The 23815-nt window shown below is 57.3% G+C and overlaps 3 protein-coding genes and 1 long non-coding RNA gene across 4 annotated transcripts; all 4 read right to left on the bottom strand.

Annotated features, from left to right (window-relative positions):
- Positions 1-1711: 1711 nt before the first annotated feature.
- On the bottom strand, positions 1712-5116 carry LOC135576232 (maestro heat-like repeat-containing protein family member 2B). Its single transcript, XM_065039996.1, has 5 exons — positions 4928-5116; positions 4732-4827; positions 4179-4283; positions 3847-3970; positions 1712-3700 (listed from the first exon to the last, which is right to left on the bottom strand). Exons 1-5 carry the CDS (start codon positions 4967-4969, stop codon positions 3651-3653), a joined length of 417 nt encoding a protein of 138 aa, XP_064896068.1. The 5' UTR covers positions 4970-5116; the 3' UTR covers positions 1712-3650.
- A 278-nt stretch (positions 5117-5394) lies between these two features.
- On the bottom strand, positions 5395-10574 carry LOC135576118 (uncharacterized). Its single transcript, XM_065039487.1, has 12 exons — positions 10554-10574; positions 10178-10405; positions 9856-9975; positions 8959-9066; positions 8162-8763; positions 7607-8105; positions 7292-7399; positions 6965-7084; positions 6654-6764; positions 6101-6262; positions 5764-5886; positions 5395-5466 (listed from the first exon to the last, which is right to left on the bottom strand). The coding sequence occupies exons 1-12, from the start codon at positions 10572-10574 to the stop codon at positions 5395-5397; spliced, it is 2274 nt and encodes a 757-aa protein (XP_064895559.1).
- A 3583-nt stretch (positions 10575-14157) lies between these two features.
- On the bottom strand, positions 14158-16912 carry LOC135576231 (maestro heat-like repeat-containing protein family member 2A). Its single transcript, XM_065039995.1, has 4 exons — positions 16821-16912; positions 16192-16331; positions 15399-15521; positions 14158-14646 (listed from the first exon to the last, which is right to left on the bottom strand). The coding sequence occupies exons 1-4, from the start codon at positions 16834-16836 to the stop codon at positions 14395-14397; spliced, it is 531 nt and encodes a 176-aa protein (XP_064896067.1). The 5' UTR covers positions 16837-16912; the 3' UTR covers positions 14158-14394.
- A 994-nt stretch (positions 16913-17906) lies between these two features.
- Positions 17907-18615, bottom strand: LOC135576133 (uncharacterized). The gene is made up of 3 exons (XR_010467731.1): positions 18512-18615; positions 18156-18318; positions 17907-18061 (listed from the first exon to the last, which is right to left on the bottom strand). It is a non-coding gene; the product is annotated as an uncharacterized LOC135576133 (long non-coding RNA).
- Positions 18616-23815: the final 5200 nt, after the last annotated feature.

Consider the following 23815-nt stretch of genomic DNA (forward strand, 5'->3'; position numbering starts at 1 on the left):
TAAAGCAGGTAGGGAGGGGGGGTTTCCCGTGACACCCAACGGGAACTCGCTTCCAATCCTCCTCATCTTTTAGGTCACTTACCTCTGCGCGACAGCGACAGGGCAGGGGCTGTCTTGGGTCTTCCGCCTCTGCCCGACAGATAGGGGGTCCGTCACCTTTTGGGGGGTATCCCCCTGGGGCCTTTCTGAGTGGCACACCAGGGAGTTACTCCACCAGTTTATCTCCTTTCACACTCCCTGATGGTCCTTAGTGTCTCGACCTCCTCCTTGAGTTTTGCAACCTTGCTGAGCAGATCTTGCACCTGCTCACACCCCACACAGGCCAAATTCTGGCCTCCCTCCCCCACAGCAGCAGGCTCTGGCACTCCCCACAGCCGGTGACCTGAACAGCCACGGTTCAGGGTAAGGTCTCTGTTCCAGTCGCCACAGTCTTTTTCAGGCAAGCTCCTCGGCCCGCGCGCTTCTGCAGCGTGGCCCCGCCCATCCCGCGCAGGAGCCAATCCCGTCCGCGCCCGCCACCGGGCCCCGCCCCCCCTCCCGGCCCGGAGCCGCCGGCGGCCGCAGAGCGGCGCTGTCCGCCCGCAGCGCGGCCCCGGCCCCGGCGGGTCAGATATACCACCGACCACAGCTTTCTGAGCTTTCAGGTTAAATTCCTGTAGATAGCCGTGTTTCAATCAAACAGACACCACCAGCAGAGCTGCTGCCTCTGCCGTCTTTGCTCAGAAAGCAGTGACAACACCAGAAAACACATTGGCAGCCGGTGCTTTGAGCGGTGAAGTTGGGATCTACAAAAGTCTGATTAAACCAAGCAGCCTGAGGTCTTTATCAAGCTGCAGATCTGCCAGGAATGCTGAAATGCAAGAGTTTACTCCTGCACTACTCCACAATGGAACAGCCGCTTCATATCAAAAATCATCTCGAAGTTCCAAACCAGTACATTAAAAAGCTGTCACTAGGTATTAGAAGACCACTGCAAGATCTTATTGCTTTTGAGTTAAATAACAATTTTTCAATAAACCAAAGCCCAATCAGTTTCTTCAGTCTGTTGCTCATCCTCCTGTTCATTCATTAGCACTGCAGCAATCAGTTTTTATACAATGTCTCAACAGAGGCAATTGAAAAACCCCAAACAAAACTTATTGAAGCCCACGGACCCCCCGCCCTCCCTGCCCCCCCCACCCTGAGCCCCACGATCAGCACCTGGTGCGGGAGAGGAGCACAACTCGACAGTGTTCAAAGACTTCTTTCTTTTGAATGGAATATGCTCATCTTTTCCTTTCATTCTATCTTCACAAATTATTTAGCAGGGAAAAAAACAGGTTAAAAGTTGCTGCTATCTAAACGATGTTGTCATAACTATACAGACTGAACCTGAGCATGCAGTGATTATTTTACAGGTGGACATATATCAGTTCAGCAATATTCGTTGAGTTTGATTGAATCACACGTCTCTTGTGATAAAGATCAAGGCTACATGATCCAGCTTCAGGTGCACTGACTCACACTCTGCTGGTGTGTTTTGTTGAGTTTGCCTGGACCACTATGAAGCAACAGGAAAAAATATCCACACACAACAAGTATAACATCAGCGATGCCTTTAATTGTTTTTAATGTATACATTATGTACACTCAAATACTTCCAACTAGTCACAGAGGTGGAGACAAACTCACATTCTTTGAAAAAGGTATTGGCTGCCTTCTACCCATTTAATCTGAGAAATTCACTTTTCTTGGCAAAATACTTGAGAAAAACATCACTGTCATAATAAAGATTATTTCCACTACGTGTCACCTGACAAATCATTTCAATTCAAACATATTGAGTCACATTGCATATTTTACAGATTAGAAAAAAGCGGTTTAAAATAAATTTAATACGATGCATTAAAAATAAACTACTACCTAGTTGAACACACTCAGAAACCAAAGAGTAAATGTCCAATGAGGTTTCCAGGTAAGAGTATCCTACAGATTTGAGGCGTGCTTTGGGACACTCAGCGCCTCCCTGTTCACCGTACGTTATATGAACTGCAGCAGTCGAGACCCTGGGATGTGTAACATGTAAAAGCCATGAACATTAAAATAATGTTTATAAATCACAAGCATGTTATTTGGCTCCTTTATTGACTGAAAGTGACAGGAGTGAAGCATCCAAACGTGATTTGTCCCACATTCATTCTTCACCACTCTGCAGCTGTTCTAGCAGGAGCTTCACAGATGTTTTCCCCATTTAAGAGTTTAGATGCCAAAAGATCCCAATAAGAACCATAATGCTTGTTTACGTCTAGAATTGTCTTAAATATACGTCCTTCTATGCATGTTTCAGAGACCGCAACGCTGCTTTGTGTGTTAGCACGTAACATACGCCACTAAAGCTGTTTCAATTAACCGACTAGACGAAGTTTTCCTCTGGAATTCAATACACGTGCATTAAAACCTTAAACCTTAAAACCATTAAAACACACTGAACCTATGGAATTATACGGAGAAAGCACAGTCCTGACATGCACAAGTGTTCAGATGCTTCTATGGCAAGGGTGTTTTTCGCAGGTTGTATTCACCTCATGTGAACAAGTGACAATGACTCACCAGCTTTGCTTTGGAGATACATCTCAGTGCACATCAGTTCCAGATGAGAACAGGTCTGTCCAGTAAAAAAGATTCTTACAAACGCCAGTTCTGCCTCAAACCGTTCAGATAAAAGCCACGGGCCTATGTGGGCTGTACGTGTGTGTGCACGAGGAGTCAAAGGGAAACAAGACACCCCAGGAGCCACCCTGCAGCACTGGCCTTGGCAACCGCGAGTCTCTGGTCGCTTCCCATGTGCTCTTCACCCTTTCCATTGCACAGAGAAGCTGTCAGGTACTCAGCGAGGAAACACGGACATCACTGGCAGTGAGTCACTGTGACGAGAGCCTCTGTTTGCAGCAGTGTTTAAAAAAGCAGGAAGGACACAGGACTGGAGTCTTCACAAGCAGAAAGTGCAACTGAGCATCAGCTGCTGCATCCTCCTGAACTTCTCAATGTGCCACCAAACTGGCAATTACACAGACAGTTCAATTACGACAGTGCCAGAAATTATCAAAACAATGCCAATAGTGTGATCAGAAAGGTCCAGGCAACTGGTTCCAACCTTTTCCCTGTAATTGCCCAGCAAAATGTCAAAACAATCTGGATCTGTCCTTCAGCTTCCTCAACAGGACCCGATTGCTGGAGCGGAGAGGTCTGTGGTGCTGTGCTGGTTCCACAGGAGACCCTGTCTTGATCTGTGTTTGTAGACAAGGACGCCACAGAAATGGGTTGGAACAAACTGGTGTCGGGCTGGAGGAGACAGTCGGGCTCTGTGTAGTGCCCGTAAGTGTGAGATCCTGTGTGTGGATAAGTGACTTGAGGATGCTGACAAGAAAGCAGAGCCACTTTTTGAAATGCAATTCACCTTGTTCTTGTCAGGAGCAGAAGAGGGCTGCAATTCCATGCCATGGCTCTGGCCTAGAAATGGGCATGGACTTTCTTCACTGCCTTCATTCGAGATGGTAAGAAATGAGGCTGGAGATACTGACTGGAAGCGGCTGCTCTTGTTACTACTCGTATCTGCTCCGCCAGGCGTTCGGGTACCGATGCTGTGGGTACCGATGCTGTGGGTATGGCTGCTACGCTGAGCCAGTGGAGCTGCTCGGTGCCCAGCCGGAATATCTTGACACTGTTAAAAATAAAAGGTTATCAGATGGCTGCTCTTGTCTAGTTTGCAATTTCTTTAAATGCAGTAATGCTGAGGGGGTTTAGGGTTTCACAAAACTATTTAAAGAAGACAATTTTACTCATTACACAACTGCCTGCTCTCCTCACCTTGCATTTGGTCCAGGTAGCTGATGCAGAGCCATGCCCTGTGGCGGGACGAGTCCAGGCAGTCACTGGTCAGAGAGACCAGCAGTGCCACCAGGGAGCCCAGCTGCCGGCAAGGGCGTCCTCTCTGCAGGGAGAGCAGCAGGACAAGGGTCACAGCTGCCCCAGCACCCGCTCGCCTTGGTCGCCCGTCCCGCTCCCTGAGCAGCAGCCGGGCAGAGGGGCCGGCAGGAGCTGCCCAGGAACCCAGACCCAGCACCCAGCCGGGCAGGGCTGCCTTGCGGGGCCAGGAACGGTGCGGGGGGACACCAGGGTGTGCGGGGGTCCCTACTCACCGTGAGCTCAGCTCGCTCCTTGCAAGCCCTCAGCACACGGGCACAAACCCGCAGGGCTCTCTCCCGCTCCCAGTCTCTGTCGGAGCCCAGCCAGTGCTGCAGGACCTGGGGCAGGGTGCATTTCTCTCACAACAGGGATCTTCCTCTCCTGGAGATTCCTCTCCGTCCTTCTCTGGCTCCTTCCGGGCACGGCCCCCAGCCCCACAGCGCCCTGGCCCTGCAGCCTCCGCTGCCTCACTCTCTCCAGCCAACCCTGCCCTGGGCCAGGTGCTGCTTCCCTGCCAGCGTGTCCCCGCTCCAGCCTTCCCCGGGCTGCTGTCACCCAGCCCATGGCCGGCTCTCGGCTTCCCCTCGGCCTGCGACCACTTCTCTGCCCGGCCTGAGGCCACAGTGGCCGGCGCTGCTGTGCCCCAGCTCAGCCCCTGACTGGACACACGGCCTCAGGGCTAGGGGCCACAGCCCTACGTTCCCGTAGGAAAGGGGTGTCCACCTACTGCCACCCGCTAAATCCGTGATTCCCTGCCCCTGCAACACTTTCCCCATGGCTACTCACAAGGAACACATCATCAAAGCCAGCCGAGGGCTCCTCTGCCGCCAGGAGAGTCTCGATGAGGTGGCCCAGATCTTCAACACTTCTCCTGTGCAGAAGCTGGAAGCAGGAGAGGAGAGCTGAGGTTCTGCGTCACGGGGGCTGCCAGGGCACACCGAGGGGATCCTGACCCGGGGTGGCAGGCACTGCCCCGTGGTACCTGCATGTTCAGAGCTGCCCGCACCGTCCTGCCCCTCTTCATCCCCTCCTGGGAAGGAGAGGACAGGACAGCCTGGCAGCACACTGCCAGCAGGCTGCGGTTCTCCTCCCTGCTCAGCGCTGGCCTCAGCTTGCTGGCCAGGGGAAAAAGGAAGAGAAAAGAGAAAGGGGATTTACCAGCCCTCTCCAGAGTGGCTCAAACCATGCCTGGGTTCCTCCTAATCGAGGGCCCTGAACCCACCAGCCCCAGCCCCTGCCAGCAAGCGCTGCCCTCAGCTCCAGCAGCTCCTGCCTCCCCCCGGGCAGCAGCAAACCCCCAGCCCAGGGTAAGGAACCCCGGGGGCTCAGGAGACACCCAAAGTGGGGAGCACCCTCCCACTCCACAGCCCCAGCAGCTCAACACCACTGGGGCTGCCCTGGCCAGCTGGGATGGGGCACACGGGGAGTCCCCAGAGTCGGGAACAGCCCTCACCTCAACTCCTCCGGGGCCTGGAACACTCCGTACACCAGGGAGTCCGCAGGCTCCTCCTTGATCCAGTCCTGCAAGTCACAGAGACACAGGCGCAGAGTTGTCAGGAGACATGGACACGGGACGGCCCTCCTGCCTCCCCCGGGACCGGCTCTGCTGCCAGGCCTGGGCAGACACTGCCCCGTCACCCCACGGGTCCCCAAAGGCACCGAGGGAGGGACCTTGCTCCACAGCCACCCTGCACCCCAGGGCCCCCCAGCTCAGGACACAGCTCCAGGAGCTCGCGAGAAGCCCAGAGACCATCGCCCATCTGGGGAAAGTGCAGCCCAAAGCTCCCCCGTGTGACTGTCCCTGCTGCAGGCACTCACCAGCAGGGTCTGTGTCACCTCCTGCTTCGAGGACAGCTCAAAGCTGCCAGCATCACCCACAGTCTGGATGGCAGAGCTGACCTCAGTGACACTCTGCACCAGGGCGAGCTTGAGCTGCATCTCCTGAGGGCAAAGAGAGCAAAGCACCCCTTGAACTCTCTGCAGGGCTGAGAGTATCAGCAGGGTGACACACAGGGGTTTGCATCTGGATGTTGAGGACAAACCCTTCCTTGAGGGATCTTTAGAAAGAGTTTGTCCATCTTGGTACACCCCGGCCCCAAGGGGCTGGAATGAGGGCACCCAGGTGTCCCTGTCCCTGCACGGCTCGTGCTCCTACCCTCTGTGTGACTCTGGAGAGCTGCAGGATGGTGCCCATGATCTCCCTATCCACACGGGCGAGCAGCTGCTCCCTGGGGGCACGCAGAGCGATGCCGCTGTACACGCACATCAGAGCAGCACGAGTGGCCTGAGGTCTCTCTGTGCCCTGCGGCAGCTGTGCCTGTGACAACAGAGATGCCCCCAGACGTCAGCCCCGGTCCTGCCCCGCACCCTCACCAGCTCCTTCCTTCCCTGGGCACCTCCCGGCAGCTCCTCGAGCTGCGAGCTCCGGGGCCGGGAGCTCTTCCCGTCCTGCAGCCGGGGCTCTGGCACGGGATGGGGAGCAGGGAGCAGCCAGCATCGCACACACTGCTGGCGGACTTACCGCTGTCCTTCCCAACACAGCTCAGGGGCCCCAATGCCGGGACATCCCCTCTGAAACACAGGTCTTGGGCAGCTCTTACAAGAGGGCTGATATAAACACAGCTGCCACAGTTTGGCTACAGAAGGTGTAGAAGTGGAAACAAGGTCAAAAAAAGGAAAGCCAAAGAGTGAAACCCTGGATCCTTTACCTTCCAGCCCGTGGAAGTCTCATAAAACCTGTCTCTGGTAAAAGCGGTCACTGTGTCCAAGACCAGGTTGAAGTGGGTCTCAGCAGCATGGGACACCACAGAAATCATCCCCTGCAACCACAGGGAAATGGGGAGTGGGCTCCAGCCCGAGCACTCAGCCATGGCCAGTGACAACGGCCAGGCAGGACGCTGCAATAAGGGGGAAACAGCAGCGATGGGCACATCAGGGAGGTCTGGAGCAGGGCCAGGAGCAGCTCTCCCTCTGCCCCAGCAACAGGCAGAGGATGCTCAGGACATGAGCATCACCTCACCTGGGTCTCAGAGAGCTCCGCAGAGTCTGTGTCCTGGAGGAACCTCAGCACCTGCCCTTGGACGTGGCTGAGGTCCCGACAACCTGCCAGCGCTGTCCCGAGAGCCTTGTAGAGGAAAAGCTGAACGAGAAGAGGCTGAGCCCGAGATGCGGTCACAGCCTGACCTGTCAGGAGAGGGCTGGCCCCAGACTGACCCGACTCCCCCAGGAGCAGGCGGGACTGCCCGCAGTGCCAGGCCGGGGCAGCACGGGGGGAAGCGCAGTTTGGGGGTGAAGCAGTGAAAACTGCCTGCGTGGGCAGAGTCCCGGTGTGGGGCAGGAGACAAACCTTCTGCCAGGAGCCGGGGGCAGAGCTGCCCAGCTGCCGGCTCAGCTGCTGGCTCAGGCCCACGCTCCAGGTCTCATCCTCAATGAGCTTCAGGGATGCTCGCAAGAACTGGGGGGAAGAGGAGAGGAAGCGGGTGTCCCCCTGCCCTTGGCCAGGGCCCTTCCCACACCCCTGTGTCCTGGGATGCTGCTGGGGAGAGCTGCTGGAATGGCAGTGTCTCCCCTGCCAAGCCCAGCCCTCTTTTCACCAGCTCTCCACAACTCTGTCTGCTCCCTCTTCTCCCCGTCCGTTTGTGACACCCCGAGGATGCTGTACCTTAAGCACATGCTGCTCCCACTCTGCAGAGTCCAGGGAGCTCTCGGCTCTTCCTAGAAAGCAAGAGGAAGCAAAAGCTCTGCTGCTGCTCAAGCTCACACCAAAGAAGAGCCCGGTGGTCTCCTCTGCGGTCAGACCTCCCAGAAATCCCAGGCCATCAGGCTGGAAAGGGCCCACAAGCGCCTGTGCCAAAGCCCTTGCAAGGCCACAGACACAGGAGGGAGCCCAGGGGTGTTTGTCAGAGCCACTGCATTCATGATGGGGAAGGTCGCACTGACCGTGGCTGATCCCCACTGTGTGACTGCTGGGAAGCTGCCCCTCCCTCCTCTCCAGCCTCTCCTCCCACCCACACTTTACCTGCCAGGTGCTGCAGCAGGAGGGGGATCTCGGTGGCCCACGCTGTCCCCAAGGCCCCGCAGATCCAGCCCTGCAGGGCCTGCAGCAGCTGCAAGGCAGCGACTGCGCGGCCGCTGGTGGTGTGAGGAGCCGCCGCCAGCACCTGGGCGAGGGCAGCAGAGACGGGTCACCCCTGCCACCAGAGCCACCCCCGCCAGCCCCGAGACAGGACTGGGATCCCCGCGGGGCTCGGGCAGGCTCGGGAGTGCTGCCAGAAAAGCTCTTTCTTTCCCCAGGGCCCCGCTACTCACCAGCGTTCGAGCCAGCAGCGCCTGCGGAGCCGGCAGCCGGGCTGCGGGGAGGGGGAAAGGCTGGTGAGATGAAGAGGCCCCGCCGTGGCCTGACCCTCGTACCTCCTGTGGCCCACACAGGGCTGAGAGCAGCTGCACGGCCACAGTGCTGGCCCGGGGGCTCCCCAGGCTGCCCCGCATGGGGTGAAGGCAGATCCAGCACGGCCAGGAAGGAGCCCCCGGCTCCCCAGGAGCCAGAGCCTGACTCTGCCCTTTGCTTTTCCTGGGCTCCTGCTCAGGGTTCATGGGGCCCAGGGAGACACAGACTGGCCTGAGCCCCTTCCAAACCCAGCAGCACTCCCTGGGGCTCCTACCTTGCTCCTGCAAGTCCACAGCATCGGGCTCCTCCTCTTCCTCACATCCCGCTCTCTCCCGTCTCTCCAGCAGGGCTCGCAGGCCGCGGGACAGCGGGATCAGCACGCCGCTGTACTGGGCTGGCACCACGTACTGCAGCAGCCTGGGCCACAGGAGCTGCAGAGAAGAACCGGGTAATTCAGCACATCAGCATTTCCACTCAGTTCCAAGATGTAAAGGATGGTCTGCATTTCCCTGAGCCTCGTGTGCTTCAGCACACGTGAGGGGAGAGGTTCAGGCCATGAGGAAGAGCAATTAAAAACACTCTGAAGGCAAGAAGTGGCCACAGCAGCAGGACAGAGGGCAACTTACCTGGGACATCCCTCTCCGAGTGACATCCAGCGAGCCCAGGATGTCCACGCACAGGGACTGAAGAGCTCTGTCCTCCTGGGGCTCCCAGGCAAAAAGGCCTCCTGCCGCCTGTAAGACAGAGTTGGCAAAACCCCGGTTCCTCTCAGCTCCCGACCGACCAGGCTCAGGCACGGCCCCACCACCGCTGCTGTGCCAGCATCCCGGGAGCAGCCACCTCCCGAAGGAGAATCCAGAAGCCCTTTCCTTTGCCCTGCTCCCAAAACAGCCTCCTGGAGCCCTGGAGGAGAGTGGCACACACACATCTCCCAGCCAGCCAGATGCTCCAGCCAGAGAGGGAAGATCCTTGGCAAGCCAGCAGGAGGCTGGGCCATCCCTGGCCTTCATCTCCTGGGTGCCCGGCTGGAAACACTCACCCAAGGGGCTGCCACACAGCCTGTCCCCTTGCCAGAAGGGATGTGGGCCCCAGGCTGCTATGGGATGGGCAGGGCATGCTTTGGAGAGCCAGGGCACGAAAACACCACAGAAAGCTCCTCTAGCCAGGCCCACCTGTGTGCACGGGCTGAGCTGGGCTGACGGCCCATCAGCATTTCGGGACGGATGGTGTCGTGTCCCCACAAGTCTGTCCCTCCCTTCACAAGGCAGCTTTGCTGGAGGTGTGTGTGGGCACAGCTCAGCGCGAGGGGCGTGCAGGCAGCCCTGGGTGGCGTGTCCAGGTGCAAACCCACGTCACCCCGACATCTCCACCACCATGGCACAGCCCTGTGGAGGCCGCTGCGATGGCCGAGCTGGCGCCAACGGCCCTGCCGCGTGGAGCTCTCCATGGGCAAGGGCGCCTGCAGGAGCTCTCAGCACGGCCCCGGCACCAGCCGAAGCCCCGGTGTCCTGCCCTGTCCTTACCAGTCTGCCCGAGCTCCGGCTGTACTCGCTGAAGATGTGCCCCACCACATCCCGTGGCCAGCAGCTCTGGGAGCCGGAGCTGAGCAATTCCCAGATGAACTCCAGAACTGCCCTCCGCACCTGCCGGGGAGAGCGTGGTTATCAACCCCTGTTCCAAACCACAGGGAAGCCGCCTGCGCTTGGGGAAGCCTTTGTGGCTCACGGGGAGGTGACGAGGGCACGGCAGAAGCTTCTGCTGCTGCCATGGCCTGGTCAGGCTGTCCTGAGGGAAAGGGTTTCTCTGCCCTCCCTGGCAGCACTGTCTCTTCCCAAACCAGCTCACCTGGGCGCTGGGGTCGTTGCACACCAGCTGCACAGCTGCCACCACCTGGGGCAGCTTCTTCCTTGCTACAGGAGCTGGAAGAGACACAGAGAGGTGTGCTGAGGCAGAGCCCTGATGGCAGAAGGATCCCTTGAAGCTTCCAAGCTTCACATACACTGGTGGGACAGAGAAGCAGGGCCTGACTCTGAATTCACAGCAGGCAGGGGTGTGCACAGAGTGACTCTCTTTCTAGAGGCATGGCTGTTCTATAGGCACCGAAAGCTCTGGTAACGCAGAGAATGAGAGAAATGGCACTGGTAGGAGCATCTCCTCTGCAAACCATCCACTCGTGTCACTGAGCCTGGAGCATCGTCCCTGCTGTGCCCCCATTTCTAACTGCTGGGGACAGCTTGAGCATCATCACAGGGTGTCAGCTCGGCTGGGGGACCCGCTCTTTGCAGCTCCTCTCGGGTGCAGCTGCACCACTTCCAGCCCATTCCAGCATTCAGCCCAGCAGCTCCAGCCCCTGCCGTGTGTCCCCAGCCCTGGCACTGACCGTCAGAGCGGGCCAGCTCTCCCAGCAGGCTCAGGGATGCCACACGCTGGGCCTCGCTCCCGTGCCTCAGCTGGGACCGCAGAACAGCTGCGGGGCAGGTTCGGGCTGCAGGGAAGAAATCGCATTCTGCATTAGCAGGCGGCTGCCCCTGGCTGCCGAGGACAGGCACAGAGCTGCCACGGCACAGTGACATCGCCCCGTCCCCTCTCCTTACCCTGCAGCGTCATGGGGCGGGATGGCTTCGCCTTATGGGCTGGCCCAGGCTCCTCAGTCACATCAGGGACCTGTGGGAACAAGGGTCGTTTGAGAGAAATGTGCATCGGCCTTGAGAGGGACTGAAAAGATTTGGTGCTCTCTGCCTTCCTCCCCTCCCTTGCTCTTCCTGCAGCTTGGCCGAGAGGGAAATCGCTGTGGGAACCAGGCTGCCCCCCAGCCCCTTCCAAGCACAGAACTACAGAATGTCCCGAATTGGAAGGAACCCACAAGGATCTTGAGTCAAATTCCTATCCCTGCACAGGACACCCCACAGTTCACACCGTGGGTCTGAGGACGTTGTCCAGTCTCTTCTTGAACACTGTCAGGTTGGGGCCGTGACACCTCCTTGGGGAGCCTCTTCCAGTGTCCAGCACCTCTGGGTGAAGAACCTTTTCCTCATGTCCAACTGACCCTCCCCAGCACATCTTCTGCCATTCCCTGGGATCCCAGCACTGCAGCCTTAAGGCACCTCCGTGGCACCTGGCTCACACCCTGGCGTGCTGGTCTGCAGGTGGTCCTGGCGGAGGGACACCCTGCCCTGCCCCGCAGGCTCCCCTTACCTGGTGGTGCCCAGCGGTGTGGGGGGCGAGAGCTGAGCCCCGTGGGGTTGGGGTCTGACCTCCCCCCAGCATCTGCAGTACGTGGCCGAGGTTCTACAAGAGAACGGGGAGGGGAGGAAGAGGAGGTTAAAGCCACCGCAATGCCCTGGGGAAAGGAGAAGCCTAGCAGGGCTGGGATGAGGGGAGCCCCTGATGTCAGCTCCCAGGGACATCCCCAAACCCTCCCACCCGGGGTCCTTGTTTGCCCCCTCAGAGCAGCACCAGAGGGTCTCTGCCCTCTGCACAGGGACACTGCTGACAACTCCAATTTGTAGAATCATAGAATCATTTTGGTTGGAAAAGACCCTCAGGATCACTGAGTCCAATGTTACCCCATCCCTGGCACTACCCCATGTCCCTGAGAACCTCATCTCCATCTGTTCAACCCCTCCAGGGATGATGACTCCACCACTGCCCTAGGAAGCCTGTTCCAATGCCCCACAGCCCTTTCCAGGAAGAAATGTCTCCTCCTGGCACTTCCCACTTGGACCTTGTCCCGCACTGGATGGCACTGGACGTTACGGCAAAGCTCTGCCCATGCACAGGGCCTCAGGGAGGTGCCAATGCCCTCCTTCCCAAGAAGATGAATGCCAGGGACTCTTGGTTCCCCCCATGTCCCCCATTGCTCTTTTCTTGCCCAAAGAGCCCAGGAAGCCTCAGGCCTCCTCTGCTCTCCCTGCTCCTTCTCTAAGAGCTTCCCAGTTCCCCTGGCACCCCACAGCTCCCCAGCACCGTGTGGCACCGGCACAGACTCGCCGATCAGCCACGCCGGGCCCTGCGCGAGTCCTCACCTCGGTGACCCGGGAGGTGTCCTGGACCCGCTGGTGCTGGCGCAGGAGCCGGAGGAGCTGCTCCCGGGCACGCTGGCAGTGCCGCTCCTCACACACAAGGACACCAACCATGGCAGCCACCGCACCCAGGACCGCCCGATTATCCTGGGGAGGGAAGGGAGAGGCTCCGCTTGGGCGGCTGAAGCTCTGCCTGGTGCTCTGCACGCCCTGGACACCAGTCTGCCCTTCCCACTGGGAGGGGTTCCCTTTCCCTTCTGCCCCATGGGAGAGGGACTCCAGAGCAGAGCCAGCGTTTCCCCAGGCTGGTAGCCCAGCCCCTCCTGCAGAAAGGCCACAGGACTCGGCTGCTTCTCTCCAGGGAGGCCCCAGCCCCAGGCACAGTGCCAGCAGGCTCCCCGCTCGGGGGCTTTCCCCCCAGACCCCTTCCCTTCCCCGCTTCCCTCTGCTTGACCCCAAGGGGCACAGACGGACCCACTGACATGGACACCCCCGCTGTGGCCCCAGCTGTGGCAAGCAGCACTTCTCACCTGTTCCTCCTTGCAGCCCAGCCAATTTACCACTGCGTGATGGAAGAGCGGGTAAAGGTCTCCACAGAGCTGTGCTGCCCTGCTCTGAGGAAAGGGGTGTCGTTTCTGGCTGCACAAGTACATGGTGATGCCCTTGGACCATCGCTCCAGAACTGCACCAGGAAAGAGAAAGGACAAGGTAGCACATGGGAGTCTGCAGCAGGGAAAGGTCCTTGTACCCTCGCCCAAGCCTGCTTTACATACAGCCCCAGGCTCAGCAGGGCCCAGTCCAGGACCAGATCTGGATACGAGGACAAGCTGTGCTCTGGAGATGTCTGGATTCTAAGACCCCACTGATTCTCTCCTCCCCACTGCACCTCTTCCTCCTCAGTGGTCCCTTTGCCTCCAGCATTTGCCACCACAGCCCCTTCCCTTCTCGCATACTCCGCTTTCAGTGCAGGGACTTCAAACCTCAGGGGAGAGAAGGGGAATCACAAAACCACAGACTGGCTGGGTTTCAGGACCTCTGTAGATCCCCAGCCCCGCCTGCTCATGCAGGGTCATGGAGCAGATCACACAGGTGGGTCCAGGCAGGTTTGAATGTCTCAGAGCAGGAGACTCCACACCCGCTCTGGGCAGCCTGGGCCAGGCTCTGGCACCTCCCAGCAGACAAGTTTCTCCTCACATTCAGATGGACCCTCCTGTGTTTCAGTCTGTGCCCGTTGCCCCTCACCCTGGCGTTGGGCACCACTGAACAGAGTCTGGTCCATCCTCTGACACCCACCCTTCAGATATTTACCAGAATAAATAAGGTCCCCTCTCAGCCTCCTCCAGGCTGAATAGCCCCAGCTCTCTCAGCCTTTCCTCAGAAGAAAGATGCTCCAGACCCCTCAGCATCTTCGTAGCTCCTCTTTGTAAGGAACAGAAGCCATGGGAAGGGACCCGGGAGTTCCTGACGTGTCCTGCCCCAGAAAACTCCCAGGCTTCCCCCGCTCCTCCGCACACTCAGCAGTTCGGGGTCCCGGGGCGGGCTGACACCCACCACCTCTCCTCTAGGATCACATGGAGCCACCAAAGGCCACCCCAGCCCCTGCGCGGGCCCTGGCCGAGCTGACACTCACCCCCGCAGATGATGCGCAGGGTCCGGCCGCTCCCTGCCCGGCTCAGCGTCCTGCGCAGGGCCAGCAGCGTCGCTCCCACGAAGGGGACACAGCGCAGGGCTGCAGAGGAGGGACAGAGGGACCCAGAGGGTCAGAGACACACAGGGGACACCAGGGTCCATCTCTCGCAAGGCTGCAGCTGCTGGGCCGTGTAGGACACACCAGAGGGCGTGGGGAGGGTGGCCTTCCCGAGGGGCACACGGGGAAGCCCTGTGGGGCAATAGGGGGGACAGTGGGGGACAGAGACCCTGCGGGTTTGTCTCCAGTGGGTTCCTACTGTCCGAGCACCAGGACTGGGCTGGTGAGGCAGAGCTGCTGGCCGGTCCTGGCACCAAGCGAGGAGGCACGGAAACTCCAGAGTCCCCCCCAGCTCAAGACAGGGCATTTAGGGAGGGGGGATCCCTTCCACCTGTTATCACAGACCCCTGCCAAAACCAGGAGGCTGCATGTGCCGTACCATAGCTGCCAGCCATCTTGCCCAAGGTGACGAGCACAGCCTCATCAGGGACCTTCCCCACCACCTTCAGGTGGCTCTGCAGCTCAGCCATGACGAAGTAAAAGTGGGTGCGGGCCAGAGCCACCAAGAAGTCACTGGCGGCCATCTTCACATCATCCATCACACCCTGAAAAAGCGCCACATGGAATTACAGAATCATTTTGGTTGGAAAAGCCCCTCAAGATCATCGTAGTCCAACTGTTAACCCGACCGTGGCACTAACCCATGTCCTGAGAACCTCATGTCCATCTGTCCAGCCCTCCAGGGATGGCGACTCCAGCACTGCCCTGGGCAGACTGTTCCAATGCCCCACAGCCCTTTGGGGAAGAAATTGTTCCCCAGATCCAACCTCAACCTCCCCTGGGCAACCTGAGGCCGTTTCCTCTGCTCTTGGCGCTTGTTCCTGGGGAGCAGAGCCCGACCCCCCTGGCTCCAAGCTCCTCTCAGGCAGTTCAGAGATCAGAAGGTCTCCCCTCAGCTCCTGTTCTCCAGCTGAACCCCCCAGGTCCCTCAGCCGCTCCATCACCCTTGTGCTCCAGCCCCTCACCAGCTCCCTTCCCTTCTCTCCACTCGCTCCAGCACCTCAAGGGATGTCCTGTAGCGATGGGCCCAAAACTGATCCCAGGATTCGAGGTATAACACAGTATTCAAGAAGTAACGTTGAGCCTGACGCCAGCTCTTGCTCAGTTAGAAACAAGCCCAAGTCCACTTCTCTGCACAGCTCTGTGTCCCCTCTTCAAATTCTGTCATGAAGAGTCCCCAGAGCTTCTCTCTGAGGACCTTCTTGGGTCTGAACAACCGAGGAACATCTCTGTATCTCCCCAGAACCCAGGGATGGAGGCACGCTGCTTTGCTGGCCCTGTTGGAGAACAAGCTCACCTGGGCTGCTCGCAGGTCACCCGAGGCCTCTGCTATGAGGCGGTTCACAACACCACCGGGCAAGCAGCCATCCTCTCCCTGCAAGGCATGCTCCAGCTCCCGGTATGTGTCCACCCGGTTGCCCTGGGGACAGACCACAAAGGGCAGTGATGGGACTCGCTTCACCCTTGTTCCCAGAGAGCCACCAGAGAGACCCACTGTCCTCCAAACCATCTGTGGGACACGGGCATGAGGTACAAGCTGCAGGCATCGCGTCAGGAGAGCCACGGGCAACGGCAAGATCTTCCACGGCAGCTCTGAGACAAGCAGTCAAGCCAGAGGGGGACACGGACCCCACCAGGGGAAGAGGCCGTGGGGGTCACTCCTGAGGACGGGGAAGGTGGCAGTCACAGGGAAGGTGCCAGGTGGGCAAGGCAAAGGCGTGGGGACCAGTCCCTGCACTGAGGGGGAGAAGCCATGAGCACCCTGCACCCGGTGTCGCTCCTCGCACAGGCAGGAGCCCCGGGCTGCTGGGACAGCTCCAAACCAAAGCTCAGGAGGGGCCTTGGGTACCTGGGGAAAGGCACTGGGGAGAAGCTGGGGCTGATGGCAGAGGCCATGCCCTGCCCAGGAGAAAGCCGAGAGCTCCTGGGGACAGGAGGGAGGCAGCAGAGACATTAGTCCCATCTGAGCAGCAGGATCAGTGCTTGGGGACACAGCTTGCAGGCCAGAGATGCCATCAGACAAGATCCCTCTCTGCCATGGCCCCGGGGAAGCCCGGGGCATGGAGGGGAGCCCTCACCCCCCGCCTCACCTCATGGTCTTGCAGCTGTTTCAGCCCAGATGTCCCAATGGCCACAAAGGTGTCGACAGCCTCAGGGACAGTCCCCGTCACCCTGTCTCTGTCCTCAGGACTGGAGGCTCTGGACGGGGGACACACACATGGACAGAGAGCTGGAAGGAAAGAAGGAACTGGTATTGCTGGCCGCAGAGCTTCCAGCAGGGGGGTGAAGGTCTCTCAGCCTCCCCAGCACCACCAGCCTGGGCTGGGCTGGGCTGGCAGGAGCAGTCGGTGGGATGAGAGGAGGGAGTGTGCCCCTCGCTGCAGCACTGGGCAGACCCCCTGGGGGACTGGGCCCAGTCGGGGGTCCCCAGTGCCAGGACAGCAGCGACGTGCTGGAGGGAGCCCAGCGTGGGGCTGAGCTGGGCAGGGATGGACACGGGGCTCTGCCAGGGGGCCGGGAGGTCTGCGGCTGCACAGCACCACAAGAGCTGCTGGGCCAGGCTGTCTCAGAGCCATCCCAGGCTGCTCGATGGAGGGCAGGGACAGGACGGAGCCCTCAGGGAGGTGCCTGGCAGCAGGACGGGAGGGGAGGTGACGGGGACACGGCCCCCAGCACCTGGAGGGACAGACGCTGCCTCGGCCTCCCGCCAGCCCCTCACCTCGAAGCGCCCTCATCCTCCTTGTGGCTGCAGATCTCCCAGATCAACACTCTCCTCTTAACAGGTTCTCCTCCCTCAAACTCCACAAGAAACCAAGGCAACACCAGCCCCAGGAGGAGGAGATAGAACCCAGACGTTGTGACCTCACCGCAGGGCACGGTGCCTGGCCCAGGGCTGCGGTGGCACAGGGACATGTGCTGGGGACACACTGTGGGGCAGGGACCAGACAGGACCAGAGCAGGAGGAGTCTCTGGTAGATCCCAGATGCAGCAGTTTTCTCCAAAAGGGAAAAATCATGTCAGGTGGCTTCACTGGAGGAGTCTGGGGCTTCCACCTGGGGCCTCAGCTTCCTATAGGAAGTGAGGTGACTGTGCGAGTACCTGGGAGGAGTCTTGGGTGGATCCTGCAGGACAGAGTTTCCACTCAGAAAGAAAAATCACCTCGGGTACATTCATTGGAAGAGTCTGAGGCTGCCACCCAGCATCTTCTGTCCCTAAAGCAGAGGTCAAAATACTCCAGGAAGTTCCTGGGAGGAGGTTTGGGTTCTTCCCAGAGAAGCGAGCTTCTAGCATGAGAAAAGTCATCTTGGGTAGCTTCCTTGGAGGAGTCTGGGGCAGCCAGCTGGGATCTCAGACAGTGAAAGCAGAGCTCAAACAGCTGCAGCAGAGTCTGGGAAGAGTCTCGGTGCGTTCTAGAGGTCAAAGCTTCCTGCAGAAGAAAAAAGTCTTCTCCGGTAGCTTCTGTGCAAGAGTCTGGGGCTGGTACCAGGATCTTGGGGCACTGTCAGAGGAGCTCTTGAGAATCCAGGAGATGCCTGGGTGGAGACTTGGGTGGATCCTGCAGGAGAGAGATTCCTACAAATAACAAAAACCATCCCAGGCAGCTTCCTTGGAGGAGTCTGAGGCTGCTGCCCTGCATCTCAGATGCCTAAAGCATCTACCAGCACACAGGCACACAAGACAGGGATCAGGGTGTCAGCATGATTTTAGCAACTGGACTAATAATTCTGATCCGAGACAAAAATCAATAAACCAATGAGTAACTCTGAATGTTATTTATTCTGTAGAAAAGATCAACTCACAAGCTTTCCTCAAAGACTTTCACCTTTTCACAGCCCTCTGGCGGCTCACGCTTGAACTTGTAGCTGTTGTTGGGTTTTGGTGAGGCAGCATATTTTGGCAAGGGAGAATTATTCCCATTCTCTGCAGGAAGAGAGCATCTCATTCCTCCAGTGTGCCACACTATTAAAAAACACAATAGCTATCTTTACATGTCCCCCAAATTGAAACCCACGTCATTACCAATGCTAAAAAATTAAGGAACGTTTTCAGTCACCTTGAAGTTTTCATTTGCAAACAGGTTTTCTTATCTCAATCCCTTTCCTCCTTTCCTTTTCTCCTCATAGCATTTTCCAGGCTCCTCTGCAATCTCTGTCCATTCCTGGCCACTTCCTGTTTGTAACCGCAAACCTGAATCTGCGCTCCTGTGCCATCACCACCTGGGCAAGGAAAACAGACAGAAATCATATTCTTAAAAACAGAAAAAGCTTACGTGGAATCATGAAATTCTCCCAGTGTATCTCAGAAGATTTCTGGTGACAAAGCATGATTTGAAAAAGACAGTTAAACTTTTATGGGTGCATGCATGAAATGCTGGAAAGCTGCCCATTTTGCCTGAAATAAAAACAATACCTGACGCAAGCAACAGGACTGGCCTATTTCTGCTGTTCCACCTGTCGCTGTGCACTCTCGATTCTTCAACTTGTTCACGGTACTTGAAGAATCTATTATTTAAAACCAAAAACTTGTCTGGGAAGCACATTCCTCAGTCATATCTATGCAGCTCCAATTACAGAGCACCACAGATGTGTGCACACGGAGTCTTTGGAACAATCCAGAAAAAAAAAGATCACTTACAAAGAAAAAAGCATTGCACCATTTCTCCAATGATGTGGGAAACAAAGTCCCTCTTTTACTACATGGTCATGCACGTAGCAACGAGTTAAAGTAAAGCACTCTTAAACTTTTAGAGTAACACAGTACCTTTATCTCTGGAATCAACAAGAAGTTCATCTGTAGAACATGGACTTTCTTCACTGCCTTTGTTCCAGATGGTAAGAAACGAGGCTGGAGATCCTGGCTGGGAGCGGCTGCTGCTGTTACTGCTCCTGTCTGCTCTGCCGGGCGTTCGGGTACCAATGCTGTGGGTACCGATGCTGTGGGTACCGATGGTGTGGGTACCAATGCTGTGGGTACCGATGGTGTGGGTACCAATGCTGTGGGTACCAATGCTGTGGGTACCAATGCTGTGGGTACCAATGCTGTGGGTACTTGTTGGAACGATAAAGGACTCAGCATTCCGATTCAATGTGAATCACGCAAAGCCATTTATTACAGAAACAAGCCTCCTTATATATGCAACTATTCTCTGATTACACATCCACACTCCAAGCAGGCATTCGCTAATTGGATATCATCTATGTTCACGAGCTGTCCACGCGCTGAAGTCTCACTTCTGATAGGTCCATTGATTTACACCACGTTGGGGCCTGGTTATTTCGGAGCTGCTTCTCTCCCATGGCAGGTTGTGTTCCCAGCCTTGAAATTCCTGGCTGGTTCAATAACAAATCTCCATCTAACAGCAACCCCTCCACAGGTACTGATGGTGTGGGTACCGCTGCTGTGGGTACAGATGCTGTGGGTACCGCTGCTGTGGGTACCAATGCTGTGGGTACCGATGCTGTGGGTACCGATGGTGTGGGTACCGCTGCTGTGGGTACTGATGCTGTGGGTACCGCTGCTGTGGGTATTGATGCTGTGGATACGGCTGCTACACTGAGAGAACGGAGGCGCTCGGTGCCCAGCTGGAGTATCTCGAGGCTGTTAAAATAACAGGGGTCACATGGCTGCTCTCGTCTAGTTTGCAATTTCTTTAAATCCAGTCATGCTGAGGGGTTTTTTGAGTTTCACAAAATGTGTTGAAGTGGAAATTTTTATCCATTACACAAGATTCCAACATAAAATAAGTCAGGTTTGGAAAATAAGGACAACGGTTTCCAGGATTTCACGGATCACAGGCTTGCTCGGCGGGAAGGGACCCTCCTGAGCTCGGCTGGTCCAAGCCCGGGCTCAGGCCGAGCCTGTCCTGTCCTGAGAGCCCGTCCTGGCTGCGTCAGGGTTCAACATCTGCACAGACAGCGATTCCACAGCCTCTCTGGGCAACTTGCTCCGGTTTTGAGCAGCCTCACACAATTAAAAAAAACAGATTTAAAAGGTGTTTTTCTTGAGTTCGCATTGTTTTTAAATTTATGCCCATTGGTTCTTGCCCTATCATGGCACCCCAAGAGTCCAGCTCCCTCCTGTTCATTCTGCACATCAGATATTGACACACATTGATAAGATCCCCCCGAGCTTTCTCTTCTCAAGGCTGAACAGTCCCAGCTCCCTCAGCCTCTCTTCATAGGAAAGATGTTCCAGGCCCTTAATCATCTTTGTGGCCTGTATTTCTGATACTTCATTACTCAATTTACCTCCAAAAATACCTAACAAGAAAATTAAAGTTAAAAATTGGCAAGTTGTGCTTCAACTGGGATGGGGCAGTTCAGCATGGGCAAAGGGAAGAAAAAGTTCCTACAGGACGTCCCAAAACAGACCTTTTGTCTTTTCCCGTTTTACTGACATGTCCTAATTTATCGGAAAATAAATTACATCACATTAATCACAGAGGAAAAGGTTCAGGTTCAAGATGTACCTCTTTCCTGCATTTTGCTTTCCAAGGGATTTTTCGACTACCTTTATTAAAGAATTACTTAGACTTCAGCAAAGCCTTTGACACTGTGTCCCCAGCATTTTCCTGGAGAAGCTGCAGCTCACGGCCTGGATGGGTGTCTGAGGGTCACCAAGGGCAAGTGCCGGGTCCTGCACGTGGGTCACAACAACCCCATGGACGCTGCAGCTGGGGAGGAGCGGCTGGAAAAGGCGCCGGGGGTGTTGGTGCCAGCGGCTGAACATGAGCCAGCGTGTGCCCAGGTGGCCAAGAGGCCACAGGATCCTGGCTGGGACCAGCACTGGTGTGGCCAGCAGGCCCAGGGCAGCGACCGTCCCTGTGCTGGGACCTGGGGAGGCCAAACCGCCAATCCTGGGGCAGTTCTGGGCCCCTCACGCCAAGAAAACCCTTGAGGTGCTGGAGCGAGTGGAGAGAAGGGAACGGAGCTGGTGAGGGGCTGGAGCACAAGGGTGATGGAGCGGCTGAGGGACCTGGGGGGTTCAGCTGGAGAACAGGAGCTGAGGGGAGACCTTCTGATCTCTGAACTGCCTGAGAGCAGCTTGGAGCCAGGGGGGTCGGGCTCTGCTCCCCAGGAACAAGCGCCAGGAGAGAGGAAACGGCCTCAGGTTGCCCAGGGGAGGTTGAGGTTGGATGCCAGGTTTTGGGGTGCAGGGTTTGGGGAAGGAGGATATGGGGGTGCAGGGTTTAGGGCAGAAGGATCTTAGGCTGCAGGGGTTTGGGGTGGAAGGCCTGGTAGGGCAGGATTTGGGGGTAGAAAGTTTAGGCGGTAGGGTTTGGGGTGCAGGATTTGGGGGTGAATGGGTTTGGGGGGTGCAGGGTTCTGGGGTGCAGGGTTTGGGAGTTCGGGACGTGGGGCTGGAGGATTTGGGAGTGCAGAGTTGGGGGTGCAGGTTTCACACGTTAAGGAACTGGGGCTGCAGAATTTGGGGGTGCAGGGTTTGGGGTGCAGGGTTTGAAGGGTGCAGGATGTGGGGGTACGTGTTTTGGGAGGGAAGGGTCTGGGGGTGCAGGGTGTAGGGATCACAATATGGGGGTGCAGGGTTCTGGGGTGCAGGATCTGGGGTGCAGGATATGGGTGAGTAGGGTTTGGAGTGCAGAACCTTGTTGTTCAGGGTTTAGAGGCAGGATTTGGGGGTGCAACGCTTTGGGGTGAGGGCTTGGGGGTGCAGGGTTCAGGTGTTTAGGCCTTGGGGGTGCAGGACATGCGGGTTGGAGGATTTGGGGGTGCACGGTCGGGTAAGGAAGGATCTGAGGGTGCAGGGTATGAAGTTTCAGGACTTGGGGGTGCAGGATTTGCGGTACAGGATTAAGGGGTGCAGGGTGTTTGGGGGAAGGATTTGGGGGTGCATATTTTGTGGGGGTGCAAGATTTGAGAGTGCAGGGATTTGGGGTGAGCGATTTCAGGGTGCCAGGTTTGGGGGGGAAGGATCTGCGGGTGCAGGGTTTGTAAGTGCATTGATTGGGGGTCAGAATTTGTGGGTGCAGGGTTTTGGGGAGCAGGATCTGGGGGTGAGGGATTTGGTTGACAAGGTTTTGCAGTGCGGGGTTTGGGGGAGCAGAGTTCAGGGGTGCAGGGTTTTGGGGGGTGGGTCTGGACGAACAAGATTCGGGGGCAAATGCTTTGGGGAAAGGATTTGGGGGTGCAGGTTTTGGAGTGCACTGCATGGAGTATGGGCAGTGGGGAGTCAGGATTGTGGGGCACAGGATTTGGGGGTGCAGGGTGTTGGGGTTCAGGAGAGCGGGGTGCACGGTTCAGGTTTAGGAGCTGGGGGTGCAGAGTTTTGGGGGTGTACGGTTTTGGGGTGCAGTGTTTCAGGTGAAGGCTTTTCCAGAGCAGGACTTGTGGGTGCAGAGTTTGGGGGAGCAGGTTTTGGGGTGCAGGGTTCAGATGTTCAGGACCTGGGGGTGCAGGATCTGGGGGTTGACGGTTTGGGGGTGCATTGTTTGGGCGGCTGGATGAGGAGGTGCACGATTTAGGGCTGCAGAGCTTGGGGGGCAGGGGTTTGTTGGCAGAATTTGGGGGACCAGGGTTCTGGGGTGCAGAGTTTGGGAGATCAGGGTTTGGGGGTGCAGGGGTTTGGGGGGAAATTTAATGTTGTGGAGAGTGGGTTGTGTTGGTTTGGGGGTGAAGGATTTGGGGGTGCGGGGTTTGGAAGCACAGGGTTTTGGGGTGCAGGGTTTGGGAAATCAAGGTTTGGGGTTCAAGGATTTGGGGGTGCAGTGTTAGGGGGTGAATGTTTCGGGGGTGCAGGGTTTGGGATTGCAGGGTGTTCGGGGAAGGATCTGGGGTACAAGATTTGGGGTAGCAGCGTTTTGGGGAGCAGGGTTTAGGGGTCAGGCTTTAGGGGGACAGGGTTTGGGAAGCAGGGTTGGGAGGCACGATTTGGGGGTGCAGGGTTTAGGGCAGAAGGATCTTGGGGTGAAGGGGTCTGGGGTGAAGGGTTGGGTAGGACAGGATTTGGGGGTGCAGGTTTTTAGGGTGCCACTTGTGGGGGGCAGGATTTGGGCTTCAGGGGCTTGGGGGTGCAGGGTTTGGGGGTGCAGGATTTAGTGGAGCAGGGTTTAGGGGTGCAGGTCTTGTGGAGGCAGAATTGGGGGTGCAGGTTTTGGGAGTTCAGTATTTGGGGGTGCAGATTTTGGGTATTCAGGACCTGGAGGTGCAGGACTTGGGGATGTAGGTTTTGGTGGGACAGGGTGTTGGGGGAAGGATTTGGGGGACAGAGTCTGGGGGTGCAGGGTTTGCGGTGAAGGTTTTGGGGTGCAGGGTCTGGGGGTGAAGGATTTGGGGTTCAGGGTTTGGAGGTTCAGGGTTTTAGGGTGCAGGATTTGGGCATGAATGCTTTCGGGGTGCAGGGTTTGGGGGTGCAAGATTTGAGGGTGCAAGGTCTGGGTGTTCAAGATTTAGGGAAGCAGGATCTTGGGGTGCAGGGTTTGAGGGGTGCAGGGGTTTTGGGTTCAGGGTTAGGGGGTTCAGGGTTTGGGGGTGCAGGGTGCTGGGGGAAGGATTTGGGGGTTTCTGAGGGCAGGATTTCGGGTGAACTGTTTTGGGGTGCAGGACTTGGGGGTGCAGGTTTCACACGTTAAGGAACCGGGGCTGCAGAAGTTGGGGCTGCAGAAGTTGGGGGTGGACGGTTGAAGGGTGCAGGGTTATGGGGGTACAGGTTTTGGGAAGGAAGGATCTGGGGGTGCAAGTTGTAGGGATCACAATA

Source organism: Columba livia, chromosome 23 (genome assembly GCF_036013475.1).
Source record: "Columba livia isolate bColLiv1 breed racing homer chromosome 23, bColLiv1.pat.W.v2, whole genome shotgun sequence".
Classification (NCBI taxonomy): domain Eukaryota; kingdom Metazoa; phylum Chordata; class Aves; order Columbiformes; family Columbidae; genus Columba; species Columba livia.

Bases quoted from the DNA above. Each gene is read 5' to 3' on its own strand.
- LOC135576232 (XM_065039996.1), bottom strand. From the start codon at position 4,969: ATGAAGAGGGGCAGGACGGTGCGGGCAGCTCTGAACATGCAG. The intron at 4,828-4,927 runs GTACCACGGGGC...TCCTGCTTCCAG, and splicing joins GGGCAGCTCTGAACATGCAG to CTTCTGCACAGGAGAAGTGT. The intron at 4,284-4,731 runs GTGAGTAGCCAT...ACCCTGCCCCAG, and splicing joins GCTTTGATGATGTGTTCCTT to GTCCTGCAGCACTGGCTGGG.
- LOC135576118 (XM_065039487.1), bottom strand. From the start codon at position 10,574: ATGCTCAAGCTGTCCCCAGCA. The intron at 9,067-9,855 runs GTAAGGACAGGG...TCTGTCTTACAG, and splicing joins GCCGGAGCTCGGGCAGACTG to GCGGCAGGAGGCCTTTTTGC. The intron at 7,400-7,606 runs GTACAGCATCCT...TCTTCCCCCCAG, and splicing joins GGGAGCAGCATGTGCTTAAG to TTCTTGCGAGCATCCCTGAA.
- LOC135576231 (XM_065039995.1), bottom strand. The intron at 15,522-16,191 runs GTGAGGCGGGGG...GTCTGTCCCCAG, and splicing joins AACAGCTGCAAGACCATGAG to GGCAACCGGGTGGACACATA. The intron at 14,647-15,398 runs GTGAGCTTGTTC...GCGCTTTTTCAG, and splicing joins GTGACCTGCGAGCAGCCCAG to GGTGTGATGGATGATGTGAA.